At 41.2% G+C, this 25,114-nt stretch overlaps 2 protein-coding genes across 7 annotated transcripts; both read left to right on the forward strand.

Moving 5' to 3' along the window:
• The first annotated feature begins 365 nt into the window (after positions 1-365).
• On the forward strand, positions 366-9,870 carry bclaf3 (BCLAF1 and THRAP3 family member 3). 2 transcript variants are annotated; one of them, XM_042334009.1, is made up of 4 exons: positions 368-540; positions 1,648-1,771; positions 6,657-6,833; positions 7,467-9,870. In XM_042334009.1, the coding sequence occupies exons 1-4, from the start codon at positions 395-397 to the stop codon at positions 7,494-7,496; spliced, it is 477 nt and encodes a 158-aa protein (XP_042189943.1). In that variant the 5' UTR covers positions 368-394; the 3' UTR covers positions 7,497-9,870. The 2 variants fall into 2 exon arrangements, with proteins under 2 accessions (XP_042189942.1, XP_042189943.1); XM_042334008.1 differs by having other exon boundaries at positions 366-540; positions 6,657-9,870.
• Positions 9,871-14,236: 4,366 nt separating this feature from the next.
• LOC103177508 (piggyBac transposable element-derived protein 5-like) lies at positions 14,237-22,272 on the forward strand. Of its 5 annotated transcripts, none has more exons than XM_007891707.2 (3): positions 14,583-14,636; positions 16,406-16,532; positions 19,015-22,272. In XM_007891707.2, exon 3 carries the CDS (start codon positions 19,046-19,048, stop codon positions 20,126-20,128), a length of 1,083 nt encoding a protein of 360 aa, XP_007889898.2. In that variant the 5' UTR covers positions 14,583-14,636; positions 16,406-16,532; positions 19,015-19,045; the 3' UTR covers positions 20,129-22,272. The 5 variants fall into 5 exon arrangements, with proteins under 5 accessions (XP_007889897.2, XP_007889898.2, XP_042190582.1 ...); XM_007891708.2 differs by lacking the exon at positions 14,583-14,636 and adding an exon at positions 15,036-15,057; XM_042334647.1 differs by lacking the exon at positions 14,583-14,636 and adding an exon at positions 16,103-16,186.
• Positions 22,273-25,114: the final 2,842 nt, after the last annotated feature.

Genomic DNA, 25,114 nt, shown 5'->3' on the forward strand with positions numbered 1-25,114 from the left:
AAATATAAACAGAAGAATTTTGTAAATTTAATGAGTAGAATAAAATGTACACTATCATCTAGCATTTAAGAATTTAGAAATCTGTATGTACCATGAAATGGATAATATATGGATATTTCCTAGTTTTTTTTCAAGTAATAGGATCCATGCCATTAATTGCCTTTATAATAACACTTACCATAGCACTGATGTGCCTTTCCACCAAAATTTGCAGCAGGAATCAGTGCCAGATGATAGTGACTTGTTAAGAAATGCTTGCAAAAAGCATTTTATTGGTGAACAGTCACAAAACTCTTTGGGTCAAAGGGACTTGACATTAGCAGGATTAAATAAAATACTTTGGGGATGGAAGTCCTCCAACTAAGTCTTCTGAGTCATTTTGTATTACTTACAGATGTTTTGTTGCACTCAGATCAGCACATGGGTCGCTACAAATCCAGATGACCTTCGCCATGACATAGAGAGAAGGAGGAAGGAAAGATTACAGGATAGTCATGAAGAATCCTTTCAAACTGCAGAACAAAAGCTAATTTCTCACAGGTGAAAAACAACTTAAATGTATTCACAAATATGAAAAGCGAGAGTATCCTGTATCTTTAGAATAATATGTTCCACCCTGGTATTGTTGCATCAGTTTTGACCATTCATTTAGCTGACTCAATACCAAACAGTTTTACTTTAGTACACTAATAAGGAGGGATCAGTAAGGTTTATCTCAGTATCTCTCTTGAGTTCCATAAACTTCTAATGCTAAATTTGACACTGCTGAATAACTGAAAGCTGCACAAATTGACAGGCTAATCTCCAATTAAGATAGCACAACATTGAATTTCCAAGGCACCAAGACATTACATGATTTTGAAGAACAAATAGGAGGTTTTAGTGCTATCAAAATTTTAAATTGTATTGTAACACGTTCCTACTGCAATAACCTTCAGCTCTTCATAGTTCAAAAAAAACTTTGATCTTCATTGGCTGATTTATTTATTTCACCAAAGCTGCAGCTTAGCCCAATGATGAAAACCAGCAGTGGATTTACAGCCCCCTTCCATAAAGGAATTGATTGTTTTTAAAATGGTATGTGATGAAAGATGCCTGATGGATTGTTCACGAGGTAAATTTGCAACATTGGGATTGGACGATTCCTGGTTTATGTTGAACTGATCAGTTTACTAGTGCTGTGGTAGGAAAGGGTAGCTGCCTTTGGTTTCCCTGATTGAGGGAGGGACTGCATCTGATGCCCATAAAAAGACAATATACTTTGCAGTATTTTCTGTGAAGCACTTTGAGATGTCTCAACAACGTAATAAGGCTGTAATAAAATGCAGGAATTATTTTATAATGTTGTTGTAGTAAATGTGTTTCAGCCTTTTGGGCTTTTACGTGTTCAGAATGACTGATGCATTTACATCTTCTGAAGTTGCAGTTATTACAATAGGACCTAGGATCAAACTTTTTTTTCCAATATTTAATTGCACAATGCGTTTCATCTTATGTTTAGCTCATAACCAACATGAGGCAGGTGCAGTATGAATAAGGAATAATGTACAGGTTATGTGGTTTAAATGTAATTGTGAGACTAACTTAGACACAGCAATCTTTCTGGCATAATGTTATTTTCAGAAACTGATATCTTAATTTTTATAGGTCAAAGAGACACAAGAAATCTCATTTCAGTCAAGTGAAAGTATCTAGAAGTTCACAATTTAAACCACCATCAGATGAACTTATCAAGGATCCTGTGAGAAGAGTGACAAAGAAAACTATTGTGGTCAGTATGATACATTCTGAGAATTATGTGTGTGTTTGTCGACCAACATGTGTATTTAAGGAATATTCCCACTTTTTGTGTTGCCTAATATGACCACACCAACCTCTGGCAAACAATAATAATAATAATCCTTGCATTTGATATAGCGCCTTATCAGTCTTCGAGACTTTCCAAAGTATTTTACAGAATAATGACTATGAAGTGGATTGATTATTTTGTGGGCAAAACGCGGCAGCCAATTGCGCATAGCAGTGTCCCATAAACAGTCATGGATTGAAGTGACCAATTTATTATTTTTTTGGAAGGAATTGTTACTCCTGGAAAAGTGATCTGCCAATCAACTAACAACCAGGTTCCTAATTACTGCTAGATAAACAGAGGCTTGTGGAGTAAGAAAACATGCCGAACATTTCACGCTGCCAGCAATCGGATCCAGGTCTCTCGCTTGCGAGGCGAGTGCTCTAACCACTGAGCTACAGGACTCCACTATGGTTGGGCCTGTTGATTTTAGCACGATCTTCCTAGTTGTTTGAGTGCAAATAATTAAACCAAAATAGTGGTGCCCAGTGCTTTACAGCTGGGTTTGACTGTTTATTACTTAGAATTGATTGGGGAGGGTGGGCAGTATATTTCAAGATGTGTTAGCCTCGTTCCTTAACTATAGAATCATTGTTTAGGAATACCTTGACTTTGACCTGATGTTTTTTATGTGGTTTGAATCTTCAGGAACTTTCATTTGATTAATGCTTGAAACCATATTGCTTATTAAAATTTGCATTCTAGGAATTTACTTTATGAAAACTGATAAGCCTCAGATACCTGTCAGCAAAGCAGGATATGGACTCATGCGATGTCTATTTGGTTCACTGCGCATACCTGTTTTGACCTGCACCACAGATCTGAAATTATTCAGGAGAACATTGATCACCAGACTTGAACAAAAGAGGGATCGGTTCATTATCAGATTTAGCTGGAAACATGGCACCAAGCACCACCTGAAAGAGATTGGATCAGGTCAAGGCTGCACCGGGCTCCCCCACCATCTGAGTAAATTGGGTGACCTACCCTCTCCGCCCCCCGCCATACCTCCCTCCATACTATTGTGTGTCATGTAATTCTTCCCGTCTCAAAACATGCATTCTTATCTCACTGGGCTCTTGTTCCTGCTAAACGCTGATGACCTCCTACAACATGTGTTAGTGTAGGGAAGAGAGAGAAGTTATAGCTTACAATAGTAACCCATTATGTCCTCTGGGGATAGATATAGATAGGCTAGGTGAGTGGGCAAATAGGTGGCAGATGAAGTATAATATAGGGAAGTTTGAGTTCATCCACTTAGGTGGCAAAAACAGTAGAGCAGATTATTTTTTTAGAAGGGGAGAGACTAGATAGTGTTGGCGTTCAGAGGGACTTGGGTGTCCTTGTACACCAATCACAAAAAGTTAGTTTGCAGGTACAGCAAGCAATTAGGAAGGCTAATGGTATGTTGGCATTTGTTACAAAAGGGTTAGAATATAAGAGTAGGGAAGTCTTGCTGCAACTGTATAGGGCCCTGGTGAGATCGCACCTGGAGTACTGTGTGCAGTTTTGGTCTCCTTATTTAAGAAAGGATGTACTTGCCTTGGAGGGGGTACAACATAGATTCATTAGGTTGGTACCAGGGATGAGGGGGATGAGTTATGAGGATAGGTTGAGCAATTTAGGCCTATATTCTCTAGAATATAGAAGAATGAGAGGTGATCTCATAGAAATCTATAAGATTATTAAGGGGCACGACAGAATAGATAGTGGGAGACTTTTTCCCCTGGTGGGAGAAACTATAACCAGGGGTCACAGTCTTAAAATTCGGGGTAAGCCCTTTCGCACTGAGTTGAGGAAAAACTTCTTCACTCAGAGGGTAGTGAGTTTATGGAATTCTCTAACCCGAAGGGCTGTAGATGCTCAGTCCTTGAACATATTCAAGACTGAGATTGGTAGATTTCTTGTGGATTTAGGGATATGGGGATAAGACGGGTAGGTGGAGTTAGAATAGATCAGCCATGATCTTATTGAATGGCGGGGCAGGCTAGAGGGGCCGAATGGCCTCCTTCTAATTCTTATGTTCTTATGTTCCTCCAGCAGATTAAACAGCTTTACCAGGTTACTACAAATTTATCTCCCATTCAGTTCAGTGAATTTCTGTGCAACTCTTAGGATATGTTAAGGCAGGAGGAATGATAGCTGATCCTCTCCCCTTTCATGTGACAGGCTCTTATGTTTTTTACATCATATTTTAAGCAAAGTCTTACTGCATCGGTTGCTTTATTTGTTCCAAAACTAGGAGATGCCTAAATGTGAATCCATTTATGATGTCTTCAGGTGAATTTCACCTGATCTCCTCACTAATTTCCATTAGAACAACTAGTAATAATAATGCTTTTATCTTAAATCTGATATGGTCCCAGGAAAGAAAGGTAATTCTGCAAGCACTGTTCAACTGGTGCTGATAACAGATGCCACTGTGTTATCGTTAGGTTTGCATCCAACATCTAACCCTGTCACTGACTGGCACTCTTGCTCTTGATGGTTGCTATATAATGCAAGTTATTATTGTTCATTCGGGTGACTGGTTCAACATCTAACTGGAATTGAGTAACACAGTCACGGATGGATTCAGCTATAAAGCGGATCACATGAATAGTAGATTCATCCTGAGGTTATTTAGAAGATTATCAGAACGTTCATACTCTTTAAATCACGAGACAAATCTTAATTCTTTATTTCAATTAAAGACTGGTTTGACTTTTAAGACTGTAATCTAATATTGAAGTTTTGATGACTGAAACCACCTAACCTTTCTTCTTGTATTTGAACTCCTCATAGATTATTGAACCACTGGAAGCAATTGCAAAATGGTAGTTTTTAATTTGCAAATCAATTTATACAGTTAAGGAATCTGAGGAAGCGAACATTTCCCCCCAAAAGAATAAAGTGTAATGATTATCTCTGAATTACAGGAAATAAATGATGTAACAATAGTTTATGTATCCCATGTGTTATAGGGAGGATGTCTTGTTAAAATCAGGTGCACCATACCATACAATCTCCCACTATCAACCTGCCCAAAATTCTAATTAAGGTTTTAGGACTTGACAAGCCCAGTTAAATGTAATGCTTTACACCCAAAGGTCTATATGAGGCTATATCTTGGGTGAAAACTACAGAGACCACTTTCCAGCAGTTGGTTGATTATGATCTGGATGGGAGAGGGTTGGAGCACACTGTAGCATGTAGTCATAGTTGCTTAGAGTGTTTAAAGGGAAGGCATGATAATTGTTCAATAGTGCAGAAGGATTATCATGGTAGAAGAGATTTAGTTTACAATTTTGTTTGAATCACTCGTAAGAGGCCTTGTAGATTAAGTCTAAGTCATGGTTCACGAGTTATAATAATCTTGGCATTTAATATTAAAAATCCTTATATTTAATATAGTGCCTTTCATGTCAGGATGTCTCAGAGCATTTCACAGAATTTGCATCGTGAATGTATTTTTGTGGGCAAATGTGGCAACCAATTTGTGGATTGCAATGTTCCATGTAGTGATTGACCAATTTTATTTGGGGATTGTTGGCCAGAACACTGGCAAAAACTTCCTTCTCTTTTTGAATAGTGGCATGGGATCATTAATGTCCACCTGGACTGGCAAGACAGGACTTTGGTTTAACATCTCATCCAATGAATTTCACAACCAACAATACAGCACATATAAGAATGAGTTCAAAGTGCCAATGTGGGCCGTGAACCCGCAACACTTTGACTTGGGTGAGAGTTGTGGGATGTCCTCCTGATTGGAAAGATGCTACATAAATGTAAATTTGTATTGAGTGCTACTGACTGAGCCAAGCTGACACTTTTCAATGTTTTGGTAATTAGTATTGAATACATAAAAATACAACATACAGTACACGATTACGCTTCTCTTTCCGAGCTGTTTCCCTCACGAGTGATTAGTAGCTATTTGAAAAAGTAAATTACCTGCAGGCATTTTAAGTGATTATGTAATTGTGTAATAGTATTTTTGTGTTTTACTACGTTTGCTATGAATAAGGTCATATTTTAATATTTTACTATAAAAATCCAATTTGCAGAATAATTGGTGTAGTGCATAATTGTCATTTGCAAATTTTCCGTATCTAAGTAAAGCACATACATGGTGGCCTGGCTTAGACATTAGCAATCTCGAATCTGACATTGAAGGTAGTGGGTTCAAGGCCCACTTCAGAACTTTAAATGCAGTCTAGACTGACATTCCAATGCAGTGCAGGGATGCTATGCTCCACATTGTTATGGTGCCATCGAATGAAACATTAAACTGAGATCCGGTTTCCCAGTTGAGGTGAACCCACAAGATACAAAGGCACTATTTGAAACGAGAAGAGAGTTTCTCACAAGACCACTATTGGTCTGGCTGAAGAAGATCCTTCGACCCATCCAGGGTTATCCTTCCAGAAGACCTATCCCCTTATCATTGATTCAAGCTGCTTTTAAAACTAATCTAGCGACCTGGCCTCTACTACCTTCCTAGCAACCTGTTCTAGTTATTGATTACCCTCTGCATAAAGAAAAAGTTCCTGGATTCTGTCCTGAAACTGCCATTCATATATCTAAACATATGACCTTTGTTTTATTATTTTGATACAACCTTGATACAATCCTGGTATAATTTTGCAATCCTAATTAAATTGCTGTACACTTGAGTCCACTCTCAGTCATCTCTTTGAGACGTCTTGATGTGATAAGTTGCTAAATCAAATGCAAGCATTATATAACATCATAAGCACTTGCTTATATATCTGGAGACAAGTTTTTTTATTAAGCCATTATTAGTCCCTGTTTTTTTTTACAGCATGTTGGGAAAGATTATCCACCTTCTGGAAGATTTAAACCTGGTTTTGGAAAGAGAGGTTTTACTATGCAATCTAAATATATGCGTGTATATGGTGTTGGTTTTGGATGGGCTAATCACAAGATATTCACTAAACACTTCAGGGAAGGTATAGCAAGAAAACGGAGAGATGAAAGGGTAAGGAGGCAATATGTTCATTCAGATATTTATTTTGATCTTGGAGGTACCGTATTTAGTTTGTAATAAGATATGAATTTTCATTCTGCAGATTTTAAGTGATTGATTCTGCATTATGTTTCACCATTTATTAATATATATTTTCATTTCCTCTTTCCTGCCATGCAATATTCTTGTCACAAGAAGGTAGGCAAGTAACCCGCAGCCAGTGAAGGTCCATGAATGAGAGCTCAGGTTAATTTGCTGCTCTTTTTTAAATCGTCTGCTTACTTTCTTCACTATTTTCTCATGGTAGTGTAGATATTTCTTTATAAAGGCCAAGGGACCATTTCTGCATTCAGAATCAAAAATTCATCACAAAGTGGAACAACACAATTTTCTTCCAGATCTAACAGCCATATAATGCCAGAATATCTGTGCATTAGAACTTGAGAACAAAAAACATTCTTTCTGAAAGGCAATGTGCAATGTTGCAGTTGAATGGATACATGGTTTTACAGGTATAAATATCAGAGATTCTAATGTAATGTTTAATTTGTTCCCTTTTTATTTCCCACTTTCTCAAAAAGTAGTGATCTTTTGACACCATATAACCCTCTAACAATTAACTTATTGCATTTTCTTCTCGACTAGGAATTACCCAGTAGTACTACAGACAAGTAACTGATTTATTCTTGGAAACACTGGAATCCACAAGTCTTTTTGGGAATATAATATCTACAGAAGAATGCACTCCTTTCAGTTGATGTTTATCTGTACCCTGTGATGGCTAAAGTTTGTACACTGGACTACGTTTTCTACATGTTAATGGCATATATTTGCAAAAATATCTTTGATCTGGATTTTAGTTAAACTTGTTTTGACACAGTTTTTTGATGAGACCGCTGTTTCCCGTTTACGATATTTTGATCAAATCTTTTCTCCCCTGTCCACCTCAGCCTTTTGTCTTAGTTTTTCTATAAATGCTAATTTACTCATTAACCTGAAATGGAGAATATAAAAACACTAATAAACATTGAGATTCTGTTTACATGAAACTGTACGAATCAACGCATGATGCACCACGGTAGAAAATAACTGCATAGTACATTTATAAACCAGTAAGAAGCTTGAGGTGGATTTATAATTAATTCACATATGCAGAGGGAGAGGAAGAACTAAAATTTTATCTTGCAATGAGTGTCTAAGCTCCCCTTTGAAGGAGGATAAGCAGCAGGTGATTTTGTTTGATGTCAAACATTCTTTCAGTTTGTAAACTTTGCCAATAGGGTTTCAGATTTTGCTGGAGGTAAAGTATTTTTTGATTTCAGCACATTTATATCAAACAGTAAAAGTGATTCAGTATGAGAAATAGATCTTTGCTGTTTCACTGGTATGGGAATTATTTTCTGATGAGACCAGAGTAAATTGTGTATGGAAAGAAAAGTGTCAAAATTGCTAGAAATTTGAAGGAAAAGTTACAGCAAGTAATTTGTTTCTGAAAGGGAAAAATTGGTTGTTTCAGAGATCTTTTCATCGTTGTGTGTTGTGAAGAAAGCATAAATTTATTTCAGTAGCTTTTTCACATGTGCATTTCCACTGTGTAGAGGTTGGAATAAATAGAGAGATCGATAGTAAAGCTAAGAAGGAATAGTGAAGAAAAGTTAGAAATCTAGTCATAAGGAAAAGAGGGATACAAAAAATAGTGAGTATGGTATTGGATGATTATAAAAACGGAATGAGAGATTAAAAGAATCATATTAGTCATAGAATTGGTTGATTTTGTTCACTTTCCGTTTGTCCTGTGGTTTTGTTTTAGTGTATCAATTTCTCCGCGTAATATTTTTTAAACCAGTGTTGTACTATTTTTTCACATCTTTATGGTAGTGTCCAATACAATTCCAGAATAAGAATACATGTTGGAAGTGAACATTTAGCCTCCTGTACACGTTCAAAATACCTAGGTGGAAGTGCTTTTTTTGTTGGTAAAAATGGAAATTTGGTTCTACAGAAAATGGAATATTTTATTCTGTCTCAAGAATTGGAACCACGTTAACTTTTCCCCTGGACCAGAAGGTCAAACTTTTCGAATGACTAAACATGACTATTATGTAATGCTAGATTAATTCACTTCAACATCTAGTTAACATTTAATTCTCATGCAGCTTGAATATTAGAATGCAGTATTTTCCATGGAAATAACTATGTATAACACCCACCATCCCTTTTTAAACCATGATAGAATCTGCTGTTTAGATTACTTTTTTTATACAAACACCTGGATAAGATTTCGTCAATAGGGTTTGCTTTATTATGCTTTAAAAGCCCAGTGTCATTGCATTAGCCATTGTCAGGATTTACATCTGTACTGAACCAGCTCAGGCTATTTCCATAATGTGGTAATTCTAACCTCATCCACAGTTGGATTTGAATAAAAGTTGTGAATAGTGTGACAATATCACAATTTTGTAATGACATGTTAGCATGCGAGAAAATATTCTTCCTCTTGTTAATGTATTGGTCGTTCATTTAAAACCTTAAGATTTTTGAAAGTCTATGCAAAGATTTCTACCTTGTATGGATGCTTTTGCTTTTACCAGTTTTTGAACCCATCTTGTTGGTTTAAATATGTAAATAACGTAAAAAAAATTAAAATCTGTACACTAGTTTTTTTGCGTGGTTATGTTTACCTTTCCACCAAAACTTATAAATGTATTAGTAAGTGTTTCAATGTGGATTTTTATTGTTTAATGTGATCCCCTTCAATACTCTTAAGACAATTGCAGTGTCAGGGACTCAGAACTGACGTGAAGCTATTTCTATAGTTGCATCCTTGCCTTCATCTATCAGGTTTGTGACTTCCTTTGCAGTATTGTCATTTTGAAATTAATAATTGAATTCTGCAATAGGTAGACTCTTCATTTTTAAGATTTTTTTGACCCAAATGCATTGACTGTATTCACATGCTTATGTATGGTTTTGGTTGTTTATTTTAAAATCGGCATAATCTTCTTTGACTCACTTGTTTACTGCATTAAATGTTCATCTATTGCTTCAATCTGTATTTGTTGTGGTTTTTGTATTGTGCATGGCGAGTATCTTCATATATTTGACTATCATAATTTTATTTCATCAGTTAATTTGTCACATGCCGAAAGATCACTATTCTAAAGAGTTTCCAATCCAAACTACTGTGAGTTAGGCATATGCATAGTTCTACATATGCATGGTTGGTTTTATCCTACATGTCCAAACCAGGAACCTCCTCCTGGATACACACCTCTACCCAGTGAGCATGATTTCCATCGGTTTGAAGTGAGGAGCTTCAGTACTTTCCCCTGGTGCTGCTGAGACCCCAATCCACACTTTTATCACATTATGGTTTGGTTATTCCAATGCTGAACTCCCCAGCTAATCCCTACACAACTGCAGACCATCCAGAATTCTGCAGCTCATGTCCTCTGCCACACCGGGCTCTGCCAGGCTATCAACCCTCAGCTTCGCTTTCACCACTGGATCAAATTCAAGAATTTTGTTCTCGCTTTCTGCGACATACTGCTCCAGCTGCTCCCTTTACTTGGCAAACGTCAGTCACGCCTTCCACCCACCATCGGTGGGTGAGTTTTCAGCTCTTCTGCTCATGCTCTCTGGAACTCCATCTGGAGTTCCCCTGCCTTGACCCCAGCAGGTGCTGTTTACTGCTCAGAGTTATCAATCTTGGTATGTAGCAAGCCTGTATACATAAGCATGGTCACAAACCTAACACTCCAAGTCATGCCTTCCAACAGTTGTAGTATACTTAATTAAGGCCCTTATTTATGCCTTTGCAAAAAGAAATTCTAGCTTTGAAGCTGACTGGCTCTGGAGTGTTTTAGCAACAGACCAGTGCAAGCTGGTGCTTACTCCTGGACTTTGCAAATGGGCTGGTTTATATAAAAAAAACTTTTTTGTTGCATGAAGAGGAACTTTTAGAGTTGTTTGGATACATGTTTATGCTTTACAATCTCTTCCTCAAAATGCACTCGTCTATCAACACCCCCAACACTGGATTACCGCCCTTTTGTCCACTGCCCCACCCACCCCAACAACTTGGGTGGCCAGACAGTTGTTTGAAGCAATTTGAGACATCCAACGTGAGATACTGTATATAAATTATAAATGTGATTTAGAATTCCAGCCATTATCTATCTTCTATCTATACTAATAAAACAGCAATGTCTGTCTGCTTCAAGAAGGATCTCAATAACCGATTGACATAGAGACATAATACCTCATCAGAAAGTCTTACTTCTCGGAGTGACATGGGCATATTTGTTTATCAGTATCTCCTTTGGTTCATGAGTTATTTTCAGTTTGGGTCTTTTCACAAGTTACACCCGGTGGCCGCCGAGTCAAAGTGGTGCTCTGTCATTGTGTGTCACAGAGCACTTACGTATGTACGTATGCACTGCACTTACATCTGGTGGCCGCGCTGGCTGACCGTGGTGCTGTGCATCCAGCGTCACGGAGCATACACGTAGCCAAGCGGCGCGAACAAAATAACACAAATTAAGCTAAGCCACGGCAACAACAAAATAAAATTTTTAAAGCACTGAGTCCTCCCAAAAGGACTTCTCCTACAGGAGTCCTCCCAGGTGAGTATAGATAAAAATTAAATGTCTATATCAATCTACATTCCATTTGGATCCTATGGTTGCGAATGTAGCTGCTTCTAAATAATTGAATATCCAAGTTGTTTCAGCCTGTTGAGAGATTTAATTGTGGGGGACAGTTTTGATGTCTTAACAAGTTTGACAATTATCCTGAATCACACGTTTTATGTCCACTCTCAGATTCCCAGAACTGGATCGGGTACAATCTGATCGCTTAAGGTTGTTGCTTAAGGTTGTTGTTATTGGACCCCACACATTCATCCTTAGTGTTCCTGTTCAAAAGAGGTATGCAATTGGAACTTTCTGGGGAGCAGGGATCTGTCACTGGACATGAATCCATCATATGGTAAGGATTGGTCACAAAGCATTTACAAAGGGGTCTTGGCGCTATTGGAGAGCACATGGTCATTTCAGGGTATGAAGGCACAGGGCAGTTGATAATCGGACCCCCCATTAATGTTGGGCATACCGTTTTCAGAGGATATAATTTCAGCTGAGGGTATATCTTCCAACACAAATTCCTCGGAAAAGGTATGGATACTGAGGTGGTTTGTGCGGGCTTGCAACATGTGTTGGACGGGAAGCTTGAGCTGCTGCGTCTTGTCTCCAGGTTTCCTACACAACATCTCCCATACATGGTGGCTCTATTTCCTATAGTGAATAAAAATAGAAACTGATTAGCATGAAAGTGATAAATAGCTGTTCTGATATTCCTTTGCTATTCATGAGAGAAGAGTTAAGCAATACAAACACTAAATTAAAATAAGCTTTATATTATCTGACTAACCCCAGTAAAGGTTAAGAGGACAGTGAATGCAGCAATGACATAATATGATTATCATAAAACTTTCTGACTCTTCATTATGACACATCATAAAGCTTGCTAATGAAAATGTGTCATTATGCACCTGTCTAAATAACTACAGTCGCCTCACTTTACAGTAAATCCTATGAATTGCTTTTGAGACATCCTACCATGAAAGGTGTTCTATTGAATGCAAGGATTATTATAAATAATATCTACAAATATTATTATAAATAACATCTTTAAATATAAATTATCTACAAACTGAATCTGAAGTTGTGTAGATTCAGAGGAAATGTCTTGTTTACAAACTTCTGATAAGCAGTTACTGGTAGATTCAAAGGAAATGTCTCGTTTACAAACTTCTGATAAGCAGTTACTGGAAACTCAAATCAAAAATGTGTGTTGATTATAATTTCCTTTAATTTTTAAGCAAATTGTGTTCGAATTATCTCATTTGCCTCACACAAGCATTTCCTCAAATTGACTTGTACGTTAGATCTGCCGGGCGAATCTCTTCGAATTTGTCCATTGTGTTCACTTGGGGTGCAATATGACCATTTCATATGACCTGAGCACAATGCTTCATCACAACACATGTGTTCTCAAACATCAAACTCCACCATTGTTCAGCGCTCTCAAATGCTACCCTGTGTGAAGGGTGCTATATAAATTCAAATTGTTTGAAACAACAGGTTAAATCAAACTATGTTAATAGATTGTTGTCTTCATGAGACCATTAATTGCAATATGTTGCAACTTCTGTAACTTCTGTAATGCTTCTGTAATGCCTGGTACTTTTCTATTGTGAATTACACCACCCCCAAGAACAACAAGTGGTGGTATAGCCTGAAGGGTAAAATCCAATTGAGTGGAGGATATATAAAACAAAAACAATTCATTAAAAGAGGGACGATAAGTGCAAAAAAAGTATCAATGAATGAAATGGAGTTCTAGAATTTATAAAATAATCTACCAATAGCCTCATGATGGGCCATCACTGGAGAGCAGAATTTTGAAGAAATAGGTGTAGACAGATAAATTCAATGATGTCTGTGTTGCTGGAGTCAGAGGAAGGGAATATTGTCTGTGGAGTGGAGGACGCCAGGATTGCCTGTGTGAAGCGTGAGTGGTCTGGATTATTTCCATGATTATCTTCACAATTTGGGGAATTAAAAATCCCTTGGCACTATTCAAAAAGGGAAGGGTGTTTCTCCCAGTGTCTTGGCAAACAATGCCCAAGATAAAATTGGTCATTCCCTTCATGGCTGTTTGTGGGACATTGCAGTGCGCAATTTATGCACATGTTTGCCTACAAAATACAGTCACTATGCTTTATATTAAATCCTATGAAGTGCTACATCAAATGCAATGATTTATTATTACTAATCTTTTCACACTCAGAACAAACCCATTAGGATACACGACATTTTTTAAAATTCAAAATTCAAATTCAAATTGAAAAATTGCTTGGAATCCTGAAATATTCAGGATCTTTGTTTACCTCCTGTCAACCAAGCGCAGCGTTTTCAAATAGTCTAAATTGCACTGAGCTGGTTTCGGCAGTTACATGCTCAAGTGTTTGTTGCAATTAACTTTTGATTAAAATCTTGTCATCCAACAAGCATCGCCTCTCTGATTTACTGACTCGGCAACCCTTCCCAACTGAACCAGAGCGGGCAGCGTTCGAGAAGATTAACCGTGACCCTTAGAACCCGCACAAAGTGTGGCAGATTTGAAACCTTCTGAAGGGTACGCGGCGGGTGAGGGTGGGGGGGTGGGGGGGTGGGGGGGGGCTCTAAATGTTGAAAGGTCAAGCTTCTAAAACGAATGCTCCTCACTCCTGAAAGAGCGACACTCGGTAGAATTGAGACGAGATAGCATTCTCCGTCCATCCATCCATCCGTCCGTCCGTCCGTCCATCCATCCATCCGTCCACCCGTCCTTCCGTGCTTCCTTCCTTCCTTCCATCCTTCCGTCCTTCCTTCCCGACACCCCAGATCTCAAAAAAAAAAAAAATTTTTTTGCAAATGTTTCAAATGTTGTTGTTGTTTTTTTGCCTAACACTGGCCAGTCTGACGTGTGAAATAGGTCCAGCGCAGGTGAGTTCGATGTGCAATCGGGGGTTTGAGCTGCGGTCCATTCGCCCATCTCCAGCCTTGGTGGGTTGTGTGTGTGTTTTTTTTGGCCCCATCTGCCACCTCCTTGACATTGCGCGGTAGCCCCGCTACGTGTCGCTGCAGCGCCTGTGCGCGCGTGTGCGTGTGTGTGTGTGAGAGGGAGAGAGGGAGGGTTCCTGTGTGTCGAGTCCCTGCAGTGCACACAGATGGTAACTGCTGTAGTGGAGGCTGGAAACCCCGAGAAAAGGTATTTCATCATTTTATCTTTGAACTCACCCCTCACCCACCAAACCCCCCCCCACCCCCCACCGCCGCCATCACCACACCCCTCCGAAACTGGGCATACGGTGGGAGGAGGAGGAAGGAGGAGGAGGAGGAGGTGATGGTGCTGAGAGCCTCAACATAAACAGTCGGGGCAAAAAAAAAATCATCATCATCATCATAATAATAATAATAATAATTTCCCCCCCACACACACACACACACACAGAGAGAGAGAGAGAGAGCGCTCGGTGTGAGAGTGCAGCGGGTCCCGCACAGTCCAACCCCCGTCACGGTAACCGGGACCGCAGTGTCGCCGCTCTCGACGCGGACATATCATTCTGCAGCTTCTCTTACTCCATCTTAGATTTTCCTCTCGGGCGGGCGGTCGGCGCGCGGGGCGGCGGGTGAGTGAGTGAGTGGGTGGGTGTGTGCGGGTGAGTGGGGGAGGGGGTGGGGGGTGTGGGTGGGTGAGGGGTGAGGGGGGGTGTTGGTGAGGGGGGGGAGGGGGGGTTTGGGTGACGGGGGTGAGTGAGGGGTGAGGGGTGCGGGGGGGGTGTGGGTGAGTGAGTGGGTGAGGGGGGGGTGGGAGGGAGGTGAGGGGGGTGAGGTGAGGGGGGTGGGAGAGGGTGTGGGTGAGGGGGTGGGAGGAGGGGGTGGGAGGAGGGGAGGGGGTTGAGGGTGAGGGGGTTGGGGGGAGGGGGTGGGAGGAGGGGAGGGTGAGGAGGTGTGGGTGGGGGGGTGAGTGAGTGGGTGAGGGGGGGTGGGGGTGAGGGGAGGGGGAGGGGGTGCGGTCGGTTGTTTAAGCCGTCACTTTGAATGGGACTTTAGGCCTCGCGCCTCCCCCGAGCGGCCGAGTTTGAGAGGCCTCACCGGCCCCGACCGGTCCCCGCGTGCGGCTCAAATTTAGCCCGAGACAGCGGCGAGCCCGAGGCCTACAGACCGCGGCCATCACCCGGGCCCCGAGCAGTGGGGGGGGTTTGCTGAGGGGAGGGGTGGGGGGGGTTTGCTGAGGGGAGGGGGTGGGGGGGGGTTTGCTGAGGGGAGGGGGTGGGGGGGGGTTTGCTGAGGGGAGGGGGTGGGGGGGGGGTTTGCTGAGGGGAGGGGGTGGGGGGTGGTTTGCTGAGGGAGGGTTGGGGGGGTTTGCTGAGGGGAGGGGGGGGGGGGTTTGCTGAGGGGGGGTGGGGGGGGTTTGCTGAGGGGGGGTGGTGGGGGTGGTTTGCTGAGGGGAGGGGGTGGTGTGGGGGGTTGCTGAGGGGGTGGGGGGGGTTTGCTGAGGGGAGGGGGTGGGGGGGGTGTTTGCTGAGGGGGGTGGGGGGGGTTTGCTGAGGGGAGGGTTGGGGGGGGTTTGCTGAGGGAGGGGGTGGGGGGGTGGTTTGCTGAGGGGTGGGGGGGGGGTTTGCTGAGGGTGGGGGTGGGGTGGGGGGGGTTTGCTGAGGGGAGGGGGGGGGTGGGGGGGGGTTTGCTGAGGGAAGCTGCTGTGGCTGTGCTTTCTGAGCACAACTGCTGCTCTTTCTGAATCCTCGCCTGGAACCTGTGAGTTACACTGCAAAATTCTGCCATTGAATTTTTTTTGTGTATAAATATATATATATGTGTGTGTATATATGTGTGTATATATAGATACATATATGTATCTAGGGCTCAGGTGATTGATATATGTGTGTGTGTATATATATGTGTGTGTATATATATGTGTGTGTGTATATAAATACATATATGTATCTAGGGCTCAGATGATTGATATTTTTGCAGTTCGCACGAGCGATGTGCTTTCCGTAAGAGAAATGGAGTGAAATGTGTGGTACATTGGCGACGTGCAGGCGTTACGGAGTGATTTTAAACCGTTGGGGAGAAGCTGGGCGAGCTCTTTTCTTTTGAGGTAAATTGCCCGTGTGGTTACGGTGCAGCAGCAAGCTTTGTGCCATCGGAAGTCGTCGGACGCGTGCTCTGGCTGTGCTTCGCCCACCTCACGTCCAAGTGTTCCTTGGGCAAGTTTGTACATCTCCTGAAAGCTATTTACACACCAGCAATCACTGGTCACGTGTATGCTGTGAAAATGGCTAGAGTTGGTCCTGTTAATCCTGTATTATTTCATGCGGAGACAGGCTGGCTCTGCTTTTCCCCAGATGTGTAATAATAACAATAATCCTTGCAGTTGATAAAGAACCTATGGAGTCAAAACATCTCAAAAGATTTCATGCGCAGTTGCTGTCATCCATCGGTCATCTTCCCAACCCCATCCTTCTTAACCTCCAATTCTCTTGATTCCAACCCCCAGCTCGGGTGCAAACCCTTCACTGTCCAGCGCCTCAGGACATTATTCGCACGTGAAAAGCGCTAAATACATCCAGTTTGTTGTCGTTTTTGTTGCTGTTAAATGTGGTGATTTGAGTATTTGTATGCAAATGTGGCAGCCAATTTGAGCACACCAATATTCCACAAACAGCATTCAAAGTGAAGTTTTTTTTTATCCTGAACACTGTTGGCCAGAACACCGGGAGAAACTCCCTTGTTTCTGAAATTGATCACAGGATCACGAACATCCACCTGAACAGAGAAATGGGACATTGGGTTAATATGTCTTGTAAAGGATAAATGTAGTGCTCCCAGCTAGGACTTCAAACTCAAGTGCTAAAATGGGGCTTGAATCCACAACCTTTTGACCCAGATATCTGAGTGATATGCTGAATAGTCTCCTCCTGTTCCTATTTTCTTATTAGTAATTTGAGCCAGGCCAATACCGTTATTCAGTTCTAGTTTAACGTCAGACCATACTAGTGCTGTTTTTCTTTCTTTACAATTATTTTCATTGAATTTTTTTCTCCTGGGTTAAATTAATCAAATAGTGTTCCTTTCGAGGCATCAAAATTTTAAGGGAATGTCGTGCCTGTTTCCACATTGAAGTTGTTGATTTGGATTGGGGTGAAGATGTTTGTCTATCCATGGTTGCTGGATCTAGTGTCATTTTTTTGGATTTTATTTTACATTTACCCTCCAAAACACCATTGGAAGACCAATAGGACAGACAAACCACTCATCTGCAAGCCATGAGAAAACATTTTATTTGGTCTCATTCTCCAGTTTATCTTGTTTACGTCTCCCTCTACTTCCTGTGGCAAGTCTGAGATTAAGAACGGCAAAGCAGTAAACTTACCAGGCAGCTAGAGTAGGAAGTATTGCTCATTTCCTGACAATGTAACTGCTTGTCTTCCATCATCACCAAACCTGGTCAGCAGTCTTCCAGATAAATTGGTCATTCAACTCATGATTATTTGAGGGATATTCCTGTGCAAAATGGAACCATAAAAAATTATGCCACAGAAGAAAGGCATTCGGCCCATTGTCTCTGTACTGACTCCTTGAAAGAGCAGTCCTTTCAGTCCCATTTACCTACCTTTTCCCCATACTCCTGAAGCTCAATCCTTTTTAGTTGTTCTTTAGTTAAACTATTCTCCTAGATTTCTCACTCCTGGTTTGGACTTTTTCAACCTCCCTGACCTCTCTCTCAAATTCACCAAATCAATATGCAACCTTGGTGTCTAGCTCCACCCTCAGCCCTCCTTTCTTCCTCACATCCAGTCTCTGACCAAAACTTATTTTCTTCACCTCTGCCACATTATCCACCTCCACCCCTACCTCACTGTAAATATCACCAAAATCCTTATTCAAGTCTTATCAAATCCTGGCTGGATTTTTTAAATGCACTCCTCGCTGTTTTCCCTCGCTCCACCATTCATAAACTTCAACATCCAAAACTCTGCTGTCTGCATCCTTGTCAGCACCAATCTTTGCATGTTCATCAGCCGAGTTTACACCAGGCTCCATTGGCTCTCTGTCTCTCAGCAGATCAATTTCAAGGTCTCAGCCACACCACTTCACGTCCTAGTACCTCCTTATGTTTCTGATTTCCTACCTCCATTCTTCTGCTTACCCCTCTGATCGGCTGACTCAGGCTTGAGTGCATCACCATCAGTGGGCGAACTTTCCATTTCTATGCCCCTAACTTCTGGAACTCCTTCCCTCAACTCATTTGTCTCGGCTCTCTCTGTCTTCAATTCCCTCCTTAAGACCTACCTCCAACTGGCCAGAGATCACCTCTTTTCCCCCTCCACTATCCACCAGATTGGCATTTGCCCTGTCATTTTAAAGCACTCCAAAATGTTATATATAACCTAAGATCGCAGTTTTGAGCAATACTTAAATAGCTGTCTCATTTTTGTACAAAAAATAGCAGTTGACTACATATTAATTACTGGAAAGAGCATTGGAATGTTTTGATGTGATAGGATGCTATAAAAATGGAAGTTCTTCTTTCTTTGATATGCAATTAATATTTGTTTTTCTGCATTAATTTGCAACAGAGAAGAAGCGGAAGACTTGAACTTGGACAGGATGGAAGCCGGCACGTCTGGAGAGAGCGCGCCTGGGATTAACCATTTGTTCATAGCATCCAGTGGAGAGTATTGCATTAAAGTCTATGATGACGAATCAGAAAGGTACTCCGTATTACAGGTATCTGATGACGAATCGGACATCACTGATATCTCAACAGAGGATCCGGACTCTGAACTAAATGACACTGGATCCAGTGATCAAGGTTGGAGCAACAGCTTCACTCCAATCCAGATCAATGACTTCTGTGGAGAAGCAGGAGTGTTGTTCCCTCGAGATTTCGATATCTCCGAAGCAACCCCGCTGGATTATTTCAGCCTCTTCCTACATTCCAACTTGTTCAGCGATTTTGTGGAGCACACAAATAGCTATGCCAGATGGAAAATGGGGCATGAGGGGGCAGCAGATGCCAGGTGGGTGGATGTCAGCGAGGTTGAAATGAGATGCTACATTGGCCTCAATGTACTGATGGGAATTAATCAGCTGCCGAACTATAAACTGTACTGGAGCCGGGACAACTTGTTTGGAAATGATGGGGTGAAGAGTATCATGACCTGCAATCGTTACGAAAAATTAACTGAATACTTTCACGTGAGTGACAGGCTGTATGACACCAGTGGACATGACTCGAACTTTGATGCCCTGTACAAAGCACGGCCGCTTCTTGACACAGTTCGCGCCAGCTTCAAAAAGCTGTATCGGCCGTCCAGGTACCTAAGTGTAGACGAGGCAATGATTGCAATGAATGGTAAACTGACGTTCAAGCAGCACATGCCTCCGAAGCTCAACAAAGGGGGGGTTAAAGTGTGGATGCTGTCGGATGCTGAGAATGCCTACCTGCTTGATTTTGAAGTCTTTCATGGGCGGCGCGGCGTTAAGACCTCAAAGAACGGACTCAGGTACGAAGCTGTCAGAAAATTAACCAAAGAGCTCGAAGGCCAAAATCACTGTGTGTTTTTTGACAGCTTTTTCACGTGTGAGAAATTGATGATGGACCTGCTGGATGCTGGGATATATTCTTGCGGGATGGCTCAACCCAACCACAAGGGTTCCCCAAGGATCTCCAGCAGCTCACCAAAATGAAAAGAGGCGAGTATCGAGTGCAACAGAAAGGGCACTTAACAGCAATACTATGGCAAGATACCAAGCAAGTGGCGATGATGAGCACTCTGAGTGACCCAATGGAGGAGATGTTGATCCAGCGAAGGCAGGGGCAGGAGGTGATTGAAGTCAGGCAACCTCACTCAATCTATGTCTTCAACAAGTATATGAATGGAGTGGACAGGTATGGACCTCTGCGTGCCCACTACCAGGTTGGAAGACCAGGCAAAGAACACTGGAAAAACATCACCTGGTTCGTGATCAACTGTGCCATCCTGAACGCATTTATCCTCTACAAAGAGACCTCGATCAGAGTCAACAAGAAGAAGAACTATTCTCACCTGGACTTCCGATGCGAGTTGGTGCGGCAACTGATCGGAGGTTACAGCAGCCGGAAAAGAAGAAGTGTTCCAATGGACGACAACTTCGTTCTGCATAGAAACGTGGTGATGGGACACGAGTCTGTGCACATGGGCTACAAAAGACGGTGCAAAGTTCACCTGCAGAAAAAGGTGCGAAAGGAGACAGTGTACGGATGTAAAATCTGTAACATTCATTTGTGTAAAGACGGATGTCACTTTCAGTATCACAAGTAAAACTCATATGGGGGAGAAAAAAACAATTCATTGCACATGGACTGTAAACAAGTTCTTTCTTATACATCTCAACTCTTATTCAAGTGACAAATGCTCAAATTTACAAAAAGCAGGTATAGGTGGACAGTTTAACAAAAATGTTTTTGTACAGCATCCAAAACGGCGCCACAATGTTGCATTTTTCCTTTTGAACCAACACAAACATTCTGCTTTGTAGGAATGTTATGTATCAGTGTTAAATACATCACTAGATTTGAGCGAGAACTGTAGGTATAGTCCATACTTTACCCAAACGGACCAGGACTGCTGTGAACTGAAAAGTGTATTGTACAAGTGAGCCATGTGCATTGAAATGCTTATTTCATAAGTGATATATATTTTGGCCAGACTGGATAGGCGCTCAAAGCATTCATCCGTTGTTTGAAGGGCTTCTATAGCAGAGACTGGTCGGATGGACTCAGCAAGACCTCAAACAGTGACCTCAACAACTGAAGTCTTTCCAACAATCACACAGTGGCCAGTGTTAACTGAGGTGCCCCATGAACAGAATAGAACAATAATCGAGAAATTTCCTGGTCAAATGAAATACGTTCCGTACAGATCCTGTATGAGTCAGATTAATTCAATCCAATGGTTTTGGATTGCAAAGCCATTTAAAAGCAATGGCATATCAGGAGGTTTACAGAATCTACACAGAACTGTTCTATTCCTGTAAAAGACTTGGTTATTAGTGCCCTCCTCTTCCTGTCATCAACATAATGTTGCAGATGACCTAACTCCCTTTCTATGATGTGACGTGGTGTGTAACTACACAAAATATTCAGGGACCATATCACAAGAGCAAATGATGGCAATGAACGATTGACAGCTGGAGTTGTATGCACTCTTTTTCCACACGCACCATAGGCAAGTGCAGCTGCTTTCTTTCTCCTGCTTTTGTCTTGTTCTGTTTAGTTGCCTGTAGCAGGGAGTTGCTATAGCCAGAGGTGAGCTGCGATGGAATCGTATGACACGATCACATGGGTTTGGATGAAGAAGGCTCTTCCATTGAATCTCGTCCTTCCAAAATGCCCATCTTAATATCTTCTTGCTACAATATTAGAGCTGAAATGGGTGCTTGCGCAACTGTGCAGCCTGGTTATCTTTTACAGCTTTGGTTAGTCGCTGTGTAAAGAAATACTTCCTGGAATCTGTCTGAAAATGACACTTTGCAATCCTGTGACCTCTTATCCTGCTACCTTGATGTATCTGAAAGCATTGTTCTGGGTATGCTTTCTCAATCCCATTCAGCATCTTGTATATCTATATAAGGGCCCCTCTGAGATGTCTCTTTTCCAAGACTAAAGAGCTCCAGATCCGAGCTTATCCCTGTAACATGGGATCATCCACATTGCCCTTTTCTGTACTGCCTCTGGGGGATGGGCAGTCCTTATGCTCCGGAGACTAGAACTGTACACTATGCGCCAGATGTAACTTCGCCAGAGCCCTCATAATAATCATCCTTGTATAGCGCCTTTCAGGTCGGGAGGACGTCCAAAGCACACAAGATTCACTGTGAAGTGGAGCAACTGTACATCTGTGGGCGAACGGGGCAGCCAATTTGCGCACAGCAGTGTTCCACAAACAGCCATAAAGTGAACGACCAATTCTATTTGGGGGATTGTTGGCCAGGACACCAGAAGAAATTCCCTTCTCTTTTTTGAAGAGTGCCATGGGATCTTTAACGTCCACCTGAACAGATAGACAGGTTTAACGTCTCATCTAAAGGATGGCATCTCCAACAATGCCAAACATCCCCAGCTCTCCTTTGGAGTGTCAGCTTAGACTATATGCGTTCAAGACCTGACGTAGGGCTTGATGCCCCAATCTTCTGAGAGCTTGAGCTCAACATCTAGGGATCAGAACTGATTTGGCAATGTAGACCGGTATTGTGTTTGCTTATTGCTGCCTCCCTTTTTGGACAGGGTGAGCAATGAACACTTGTAGGTCTTTTTCAACGTCCTCCTTGATGAATTCTAACCTGTCAATGGAGTACATATACCTACTATTTTTACTACTTGTGTGCGGTAACTTACATTTATCTGAATTGAACTTTGTTTGTTTGCTCAGATACTTAGCCTGTTCAGCTCTCTTTGTAAGATCTTGGCTGCCTCCTCTGATTTCACAGTAACCCTGGTGTCAGGAGGAATGCAAACTGAAATGCTATTGCACATGATTTGAGCTGCACTGTCATTAGGCTTATTCCGCTGCATGTAATGGAGAATAGCACTCTGTATATATTGTAATAGCTCCCCTAAGGGATTCAGACCCTGTGATTTTCGATCGATGCTGCTCGCTTCATTTTTGAGGTGGGGTGGGGCAGTCATGAGGAATATAAGCTGAATGCAAATTTATATTTGGAAACAAATCGAATTGAGAAGTGTAACAATTTACTTTCTAATCCGTTCATCACCAGCCAATACTGACCAGGTTTGTTGATATCTTTGCTTATTTTAATCTTTAGTCAATGTTGGCAGTTTAGAAATACATCTCTTACTAAAACTGATTTTTTTTGAAAAAAAGTCAATAGCCTTGCTGCTCTCTACAATTATCACGTATTATAATTTGAAGAAGTCGTATGCTTTATTTGTCATCATGAGCTGCTTTTTGTGATATTTATTATAGAACGATTTATTTATTAAAGATCGGGTGTTGAAGGGGATTACAACACCACTGTTCTGCATGTAGCAAATGGGTTCAAATGCAGTACAGGAAAGTAAACTAGATGTCTCTTGTCTCTGGCAGTTTTCATGCCTCTTTCATGCTGATGGAGCAATTTAACATTGGTTCCAGCAGTGCAGAGATTCCGATTGGGAAGCTCAATTATACTGTGTTCCCTGTATTGCTTTTTCCAGGGGCTGAGCAGACCCTGCAAATGTGTAGCTAGGTGAATGCGCAGAGCAATGCTGTCGGGCATCAAATGCTGATAAATGGTTTAATGATATTAAAGGGCCAGGAATGTAGACCGCTCTGTAGTTAACATTCAAGAGCCTAAAATTATATTTTTTTAATCGTTAAAAGTTCTCTGGAATCAGCTGCGGCAACCCCAGATTTATATTGGTATGAACAAATGTATATTGATTTCATTCTGAAACCAGTCCTGGAGATGTGCTCAGGAGAGTGGCTCAGAATCAAAGCTACTTACTAAAAACTGCACTTTTAGCATCAATTCATGTGCAGTATGAATAGGACATACGTGTCCTAATTTAATTGAACTTTAGTATTTACAGCATAGAACATATGGCGCAGAGCTGCCCATAGTTTGTCATCATTTGGGCAACCAACCTTGTTCAAAAAAAACCAAATAAGAGCTGGAATGGGAGATGAACAATGGTGCAGGACGGTTACTTTCTGAGGCTGATTTAGCCACGTATAGACGGGGAAGAGTAGAGGGAGCTTTACTTCACATCAAATGTATGCTACACCCAATCCATCTGATTCTGTACCTGGGAGGAAAACATTCTATTCCTGGGTACTGAAGTCTCTCCTGTTAGTGAGGACAATATTTACAAAAAAAATCCAATGTCTTTAGTCCCAATGAAAATTCTTGTAAGTGTTTTGAATCAGTGTAGTAAATGTTGATACTTAGGTGTCCATGAAGAACACTTAAGTGAAAATGAAGAAACATTGCCTGATTTTAGACAATTCTTCTTAATGCTAAGCATTAAATCATACCAATAATGACAGCAGAACAGAAGTACAAAAATATGTTGGTTTGTATTTAAATACAGCCAATACCAGTGAACCAGTAGGTCAAAATAGCTGAGTAGTTGTTACACATTCGATGCACAAAAAATGCTTTATGAATAAGCACATTATTATGTATTTTAAATAACTATCGTCTTTTGCAAAAATGTAATTTTTAGGTTTAATTTTGTTTTAGATTTTCTTCTGTAATGTTCTATATTTTTGGATATTAAAATTCTTATTTTCAAATGTAATCTGTCTGTGTTAATTCTGGCTGAGATGTGCACAACCATTTTATACTTTAACCCAAAGGGAAGTTACTCAAACGATTTTGGCTCTTGTTCACTGGTGTTTCTCCTGTGTTAATCCTAAACAGCCTGCTGTTTTCATTAAGGGTAGCAGCTCTAAATATTAATGTGCTGTAATTTTGAAAAAAAAATCTAATCTCACAATTGCTTCCAGTAGAACTTCTTGCATACTTGGGATTAATTTGGTAATTTCTAACAGTATTCCTTAATTCAGGAAACCTTCAGTAATCACACAGAAGTACATCCGTGCTCTTGACCATCACGTTTGGGGCAGAATTCCTGCAGATCAATGTGAGATAACTCAGATTATCAGAAGGAGTACCCACTCAGATTTCCTT

Source organism: Callorhinchus milii, unplaced genomic scaffold (genome assembly GCF_018977255.1).
Source record: "Callorhinchus milii isolate IMCB2004 unplaced genomic scaffold, IMCB_Cmil_1.0 Scaffold4, whole genome shotgun sequence".
Classification (NCBI taxonomy): domain Eukaryota; kingdom Metazoa; phylum Chordata; class Chondrichthyes; order Chimaeriformes; family Callorhinchidae; genus Callorhinchus; species Callorhinchus milii.